We start from the raw sequence: 8,656 nt of genomic DNA on the forward strand, positions 1-8,656 counted from the left end.
TTTTATTAGAAACTGAACCCCTTCAGAAACCACCTGAGTTTTGAAAAATGAAGCAAAAACTGAAGGGGGCAGGAGTCATACTGACTGCTCCAGAGATCTTTCCATATCTGTGTCTGCTGTACTACAATGGTGGTGTTTTATAATTCAACATGCTATTCAAATTCCCAAACTCCTACTGAAAGAATGGAAAATACAGTAATTGCTTCTAAGGATCCACTATAGTTTATTCTGTCTTCTTTCAATCAAAGATAATTGGAAGGTTTTTTTAAACTATCTTTTCTGGCCATTGCCATAATCAACTGAAGATAGATCATATTGTCCTATAAATGTGATTTGGGGATGAGTATTACATACTTCAGGGATGCTAGGTGGGCTCAGTGGCTAAAGTGCCAGGCCTAGGGGATTTGTTCTGTGAAGTTTGGATTCAGTCAAAGGGCCAAACCTGAGGGCCACATGTGGCCGCAGGTTCCCCACCCCTGGCTCTAGGCAAAAGGCGATGTGGATGGGAACTAGTGGCCAGGTGAGTAAAGACAGACATAGGAGAAAAATGTTGAGATACAGACGATATGTCATGGTTACACACATTCATTCATTGAAATACATTTAAAACATCAAAATTAGAACAAGAAATATAAGCTTCTGACATTAGGCTGATGGCTGTAACATTTAGAGGTGCAAGGTGCCATGGCTTATCTTCTCAAATACATAAATGTTGATTGAATAAAAATGGAATTTGAAGTAGTACTATAATAATTTCATAATCACTTAGGAAAATTGCTTTAGCATCAATGAATAATGTATCAAACTAAGAAAATTAATACAAACATAACTTTGTTCTTTCTCAGTTGAGGAATAATCACATGAACCTTGTATTTTATACATGTTAATTTTTCTGAATTCTAAATTTACAGCCCTTTTTTTTGCTTCAATTCAAGGCATCTGAACCACTTAAATTACATTTTTCACTGCTCATATTTTTTGGTCTTGTCTGACTTCATGACCCCATCTGGGGTTTTCTTGGCAAAGATACCAGAGTGGTTTGTCATTTCCTTCTCCAGCTCATTTTACAGATGAGGAAATTGAGGCAAACAGAGTTAAGTGATTTGCCCAGGGTCACACAGCTAGTCTGAGGCCAGATTTGAACTCAGGAAGATGAGTCTTCCTGACTTCAGGTTTGGCACCCTATCCACTGAGCCACCCCCCTAGCTGCTCCCCAGTTACATTTTACTTACTTAAATATTTTAAGTATAGTAATTACAATTCTTTTAGTCTTAGGGTAGTAATAAATAATGGTTCTCAATAGAAGTCAATCAACAAATATTTATTAAGAACCTACATTATGCCAAAACACTATGGGGGAAAACAAAAAGATAAATCATCCATGGATACAAATAATACAAGGCAATAACATATAAGAACAGTGTAGACAATAAGTACTATAGTGTAAGAGTTCAGAGAAGGAATAAATCACTTCCAGTTGTGTGGTTTGAAATGGGCATTGGAGGATGGATAAATTTTTAATGAACAAAGATTTTTTTAAGGTAGACTCTCCAGGAGAAGGGAATAGAGTAAGCAAAAGTTCAGAAAGTGCAAGGGAGAGGGGGGGAACAGAACAAAATGGTTTTGCTTAGAGCAAAGGGTAGTGTAGAACAGTGGGAATGGTCGGTTTGCAATAACATTGTGGGTCCCTGGCAGGCTAAGTAATCTAGAAATTTTCTGTAGGTCTTGAGGATATACACTCATAGTTTTTGAGTTGGAGAATGTGATGAAACAGTGTTTCAGGAAGAGTAGTTCAGCAACACGGAAGAAAAAGAGAAAGTTTCCTATACAAAAAGTCAGCTATCTGGTCATTTTGCTTTTTATTAAAAACAAAGTCTACTTCATATAAGCAATCAAAGCCACCAAAAAAGAAAATTAATTTTACTAATGCTCAATATCTCTCAGTTATCAATCATAACTGGTCACTGGCAGGTTCATGTAATAGACATATCTCAAATGAAGGGAGTGGATCTTGTTGGAAAAAAATTTTTTTGATTAGTCAGTTCTGTCATTTTATTAGTGTACAAAGATCTGGGTGAAGAACTTCCTTTACCAGTGTAGATCAATATCCCCATGGTGCTTTGCATAATGTCCCTCACAGAGCAGGCTTTCTATAAATATTTTTAACTGGCTGACTTCCCATCAAAAGCCATTGTTCATAACTACTATAAGCCTAAAAGAATTGTAATTCTTAAGAGAGTGGCCTGGAAAATAAGAGGTTAAGTAACTTTCCTGAAATTACACAGCCTAATTTAAATTAGACTCAGAAATTCAAAATTTTAGACAAAATCTGGTTCTTGTGTTTTTCTACCAAGAGCTTCTAGATGAGATTGGGTACTCCATCCTATAATTCTAAATACTTTGATAGCATATGAAAATTAGAAGACTTTGCCAGAAATAGTTTGGATTTTTTTTTCTCATGTGTGTGTGTGTGTGTGTGTGTGTGTGTGTGTGTGTGTGTGTGTGTGTGTGTGTGTGTATCTATGTATGTATATACAGCTATATGTCATGGGTTGAAAAAACTAAGAAATAATTACTGTTTAAATATTTCATGAAAATATTAGTTTTACATTTGTGCTTTATTATAATCAGGAAAAACATACTTGTCAAGTAGATTAGTGCTTTTGATTAAATAAAATCTGATTTTAAAATTCACATAAAAATGTAACTTAGTAACATTTTTATTCTCTTCTAAAAATCCAACTTGCTATTTTGCTTCTAAATTTTCCCCTTTTAAAAAGGTACACTTCATTATATTTTACCTTTTTTTCTATTAAGACCAAAAAATTTTTAGCACAGATGCCTTGCCAATACTACAATCACTAATTATCAAAGTAAAGAGCTATGTCATGCAGTCAGAAATAAAAACTCTTACACACATTAATGATGAACATATCTGTGGTATAGGATTATAAATCTGGAGTTGGAAGGGACCTTAGAGGCTACCAAGTCCAATTCTCATTTTACAGATGAAGAAACTGAGGCACAGAGAGGTAAAATGAATTGCCCGAAGTCACACAGGCAGGATTTTAATTCATTCACATTTTCCTGATTTGAAATCTAGCACTTGTTGCATATCACAGTTATATTAATCCATATACTTGGCACTTTCTATGGCACTATGAAATGATGTTACAAAATGGCCTCAGGACCATGAAAACCTTCAACAAAATCGGTGACTTTTTAGAAGTCAGATACTTTTGGCATTTGCAAAAGCATACAAGGAATTAGTAGCTGTTGCCTAACAACCTTATCGTGTGCTTGAGAGTTGTGTTTCCTTCCAGTGGTCTTACAAAGAATATTTCATTGAAAATACCTCAAGGTACATATGCAGTGTAAGGAGAGAATGAGTAAGTCATACGTGATAGCTTTCTCTGTCATCTTACCTGAAGACAGGTATTTAATAAATGTGTATTAATTTTTTATCAATATACCCTGAGATCCACTTGCAATTCAGCCTCCTCTTCTGTCTCATATTCTGGTTATCCATCTATTCATTTCTAATGTGAATCTTTGTAGTACCATATCAGTATTATAAGGAAAATCACAATACAGTCAGTAGGGACTTCCACATTAAAGACTATGATGAACAAAAAAAGAGAGAGAAAGGGAGAATGTGGTCACAGCTGCCTACTATTTAAGGAGGGCAGCATCACACTGCAGTCCAGCATTTTCAGAATAGGTTACTTTCACATTTCTCCACATGAGTGTGCAAAACAAAGGAAGGCTAAGACCATTCAAACCGTAGCAGCTACAAAAAAGTAAATAAATAAATGAAAGTTTTGTAAAGGAAGAAAAACTGAAGGAGTCAGATTAGGGTGTAGGAATATATGCTTCTTCCCAGTTTTAAAATAATTTGAATCACATGAATATTAACAGCAATAATTCAGATGTAGAAAATTCTAAGAGTAGAATAGATTCAGTTCATTTATGCTAGCGAATATAATATCCTTACTAGTTTGGATAACTAGTTATAACAGATTACAAGCGATAACAATTTGTTAGACTTAAGAACAATAAATGTCTTTAGTTAATCTTTCCCTGAATGGTAAAGTCCAGGTTTATCCAACCGCCCTAGGAAATTTCAAAATAAATCAACAAGTCAGTTCAGCAAACAAAAGCACCTATTGTGTGCCAGGCATTGTGCTAAGCACTGGGGAGACAAAGAAGGTTAAAAATAGTCCCTACCTTCAAAGAACTCACAATCTAATAGAGGAGACCACAAGCAAACAACTTATGTTCAAACAAAATATATACTGGCTAGATTGGAGGTCATATCAGAGGGGTGGTCCTAGCATTAAAGGAGACAAGGAAAAACTCCTTGTAAATGAAGGGGTTTTAGCTGAGACTTGAAGCCAGGGAGGTCAAGAAGTAATCACAGGATAATAACTTAGGACCCAAAACAGATTTTGCTTTAAATGATATTTACATTTCTTTCTCCCCACCCCACTTCCTTTAACAGCACTCGCAAACAAAATTACATGATGAATTTTTCACGACAACACGGGCTCAGGCATTTCTACAACAGAAGACGAAGGTCACTTAGACGATACCCATGAAGAAACAAATTGTTTTATTTTTCCTCCCAACATGTGACGTGTTGCTTTCCAACCTTCTAAATCTAGCACTGCATCTGGTATCAGGACTTTTCTGCGAAAAGCTTCATGAGTAACTGAAAGCTTTTCTCCAGACAGAGTGTACACCACTTTTTCCACACTGTGAACTAATGAGAAGTGACTTATTTTCTCATAGCTAAATGTTTTAATGTTGATGTGTCTGTGAAAATTGTGATCTGTTGTAATATCAGTTACAGTGGCAGTATTGGAAGTAAGCAACTAACTGTTTAACAGGAAAAAAAACTTTAAGCACAAAAACTTAAGAGATTTTATGTTTAAAATGACATTTAATACAGTATTTAACATTCTTGGTCACATAGCTGTTTCAGTGGACTGTATTTCAGCTATGTATCATGTTTTATATGATTAAGTTATCATTGTTTGTCCTTTATGTACTCTCTTCTGCAGCATAACACATTGACACTGTATTGACTTGTTATGTTGTTGTAGTATTTTGCTGCTGATTTTTTGGGGCTACTAACACTCTGATATCATGCAGGAAGTAAACAGAAATTTGTGATTGAGAAGAAACTTGTAAAGACATTGCTATCTCCTTTAATATTACTCTTCAATTTGTCTGTGGGTTAGCGTTGTTTTGTGGATAAGAATGATCTAAATTTTTTTTTCTACTAAAGGACTGTGGATAAAGCACAACCCCTCTCACCCCACCCCACCCCCAGAAAAATCCCATTTCCTTGTCTAAAGGTAAATACCATTTTCTGTGGCTGATTTACTAACAGTAACTGCCATTTTGTGTTTGTGGTAACAGAGTGACTTGTAAAACAGTGGACGTTTTCATTGTGTTCTCTTTGTGACTTGTTTCTCTTGCAGGTCATATTTGTATCTTCTGATAAAGTTGTACCTACACCAGCAACAACAGTATGATGGTTGTATAGCCCTGAATTGTCTATCATCAAAAATGCAATTTCACTCTAGGGTGAAATAAACTAAAGTTCTATGCTTCAATAAAGATTATGTCAAGAAAATTCCACTTGTCCATTGTCAGTTTTTAAAATTATCAAAAAGGTTTAGTGTATTTGGTCAAGTTTGTAAAGACAAATGGCAAAGATGTCTGGGTTTTGCTTATTCCTATTAATAATAATAGTATATGGGAGTGGGCATGGCTTGAACCTTACTCTCATCAGAATTGCCTCAAAAAGGGAATAGCATACATATTCAGTTGGGTATAAAAATATCTTACCTTATAGGAAAGGAAATGGAAAGGGGATAAGAAAGGGGGAAGGGTACTGAAAAAAGGGAGGGCAGATTGGGGAAGGCAGTGGTCAGAAGTGAAACATCTGGGAGGAAGGACAGAATCAAAGGAGAGACAAGATAAAAAGTGTTAACAGTTAATCATAACTATGAATGTGAATGGGATGAACTCATAAAACAGAAGTGGACTGGATTAAAAAACAGAATCTAACAATATGTTATTTACAAGAATACATTTGAAACAGAGATATACACACACACAATAAAGGTAAAAAGCTGGAATCTATTGTACTTCAGCTGAAGTTAAAAAAGAAAGGGGTAGCAATTATGATCCCAGAGAAAGCAAAAGCAAAAAAAGAGATCTAATTAAAAGAGATAATGAAGGAAACTGCATCCTGCTAAAAGGTGCCAAAGACAATGAAGTAATGTTAATACTAAACATATATGCATCAAATGCTATAGCATCCAAATTTTTAAGGGATAAGTTTAATAAGTCATAGGGAGAAATACACAGTAAAACTATACTAGTGGAGGATCTCAATTTTTCCCCTCTAACCACAAAATAAATAAGAAAGAAGTTCAGGAGGTGAATACAATTTTATAAAGGTTAGATATGATAGCCCTCTGGAGAAAAATGAATGGGGATAGAACCTTTTTTCTCAGCAATACACAAAAACTGACTGTGTATTAGGGCATAAAAACCTCACAATCAAATGCAAACAGGGAGAAATATAAATGCATCCTTTTTACATCATGATGCGATAAAAATTATATTCAATAATGAGCCATGGAAAGATAGATTTAAAATTAACTAAAAACTAAATAATCTAATCTCAAAGAATGAGTGGGTCAAAGAACAAATCATAGAAACAATAAATAATTTCATTAAAAGGAATAACACAATGAGACAACACACCAAAATTTATGAGATGCAGCCAAAGCAATACTTACAGGAACATTTATATTTCTAAATGCTTACCCCAATAAAATAGAGAAAAAGTAGGTCAGTGAATTGGTTGTGCAACTAAAAAAAAAAAAACTAGAAAAAGAACAAATTAAAAATCCCCTACTAGGGGCAGCTAGGTGGCACGGTGGATAGAGCACCGGCCCTGAAGTCAGGAGGACCCGAGTTCAAATCTGGCCTCAGACCAAACACTTGACACTTACTAGCTGTGTAACCCTGGGCAAGTCACTTAACCCCAATTGCCTTAAAAAAAAAAAAGCTCCAACTAAACACCAAATTGGAAATCCTGAAAATCAAAGGAGAGATTCATAAAATTGAAAGTAAACCACTGAACTAATAAATAAAATTAGGGACTGGTTTTATGGGGGGGAAACAAAAAAAATAAACCAGAGATTAATTTGATTTATAAAAGAAGAAAACCAAATTATCAGAATCAAAAATAAAAAGGGTGAATTCACCCCCAATGAAGAGGAAATTACAGTAATAACTGGAAGCTGTTTTGCCCAATTCTATACCAATAAATCTAACAAAGTGAAATGGATGCATATTTACAAAAATATAAATTGTCCAGATTAACAGATGAGGAAATAGAATACTTAGATAATCTCATCTTAGAAAAAGAAATTGAATAAGCCATCAATAAAGTATACCTAAGGAAAAAAATCCTCAGGGCCAGATGGATGGATTCACAAGTGAATTCTACTAAACATTTAAAGAACAATTAATTCCATTACTATACAAACTATTTTAAGAAATATGCAAAGAAAGAGTCCTACCAAATTCCTTTTAACACACAAATATGATGCTGATAACTAAACCAGGAAGAGTCAAAACAGAGAAAGAAAATGATAGACCAATTTCCCTAATGAATGTTGATGCAAAAATTTTAAATAATGTACTAGCAAGGAGATTAGAGTAATATATCACAAGGATTATACACTATGACCAGGTGAGAATTATACTGGAACGCAGGGCTGGTTCAATATTAGGAAAACTATCAGCATAATTGACCATGTCAGTAACTAAACCAACAGAAATCAATATGATTATCTCAATAAATACAGAGAAAGCATTTGACAAAATACAACACTCATTCCTATTAAAAAAACATTAGAGAACATAGGAAAGAATGAAGCTTTCCTTAAAACTCTAAAACCATCAGCAAGCACATCTGTAATGGGAACAAGCTAAAAGCCTTCCCCAATAAGATCAGAGGTGATGCAAGGATGCCCATTATCATACTATTCAGTATTTTACTAGAAATGTTCACTATAGCAATAAGAAAAAGAAGTTGAAGGAATTAAAAGAGGCAGTGAGGAAACAAAACCATCACTCTGCAGATGATATAATAGTATACTTAGAGAATCAGGCAGCTAGGTGGCACAGTGGATATAGCACTGGCCCTAAAGTCAGGAGGACCTGAGTTCAAATATGGCCTCAGATACTTACTAGCTCTGTGACTTTGGACAAGTCATTTACTCCAAAATTACCAGGTCAAAGAGAAAATATTGCAAGCAGCCAGAAAGAAACAATTTAAATATCATGGAAGCACAGTCAGGATTATACAGGACCTTGCAGCTTCTACATTAAAAGACCATAGAGCATGGAATATGATATTCTGTAAGGCAAAGGAGCTTGGATTACAAACAAGAATCAACTACCCTGTGAAAAAGAGCATGATCTTTCAGGAGAGGAGATGGATATTCAATGAAATAATGGACTTCCATACCTTCCTGATAAAAAGACCAAAGCTCAACAGAAAATTTGATCTTCAAATACAAGACTCAAGAGAGACATAAAAAGGTAAACAGGACAGAAAGAAACA

At 34.7% G+C, this 8,656-nt stretch overlaps 1 protein-coding gene across 2 annotated transcripts in view; it reads left to right on the forward strand.

The window, feature by feature from the left end:
* The window catches only part of RELN (reelin), a 548,072-nt gene extending 542,431 nt beyond the window's left edge, over positions 1 to 5,641 (forward strand). For both annotated transcript variants that reach the window (XM_020984542.2, XM_020984544.2), the window contains one exon: positions 4,502 to 5,641. In XM_020984542.2, the coding sequence (XP_020840201.1) occupies positions 4,502 to 4,598 (97 nt within the window). In that variant the 3' untranslated portion in view covers positions 4,599 to 5,641. The remainder of the gene's footprint in view (positions 1 to 4,501) is intronic.
* Positions 5,642 to 8,656: the final 3,015 nt, after the last annotated feature.

The sequence above is a fragment of the Phascolarctos cinereus genome, unplaced genomic scaffold (genome assembly GCF_003287225.1).
Source record: "Phascolarctos cinereus isolate Bilbo 61053 unplaced genomic scaffold, phaCin_HiC Scaffold_1;HRSCAF=81, whole genome shotgun sequence".
In the NCBI taxonomy this organism is placed as follows: domain Eukaryota; kingdom Metazoa; phylum Chordata; class Mammalia; order Diprotodontia; family Phascolarctidae; genus Phascolarctos; species Phascolarctos cinereus.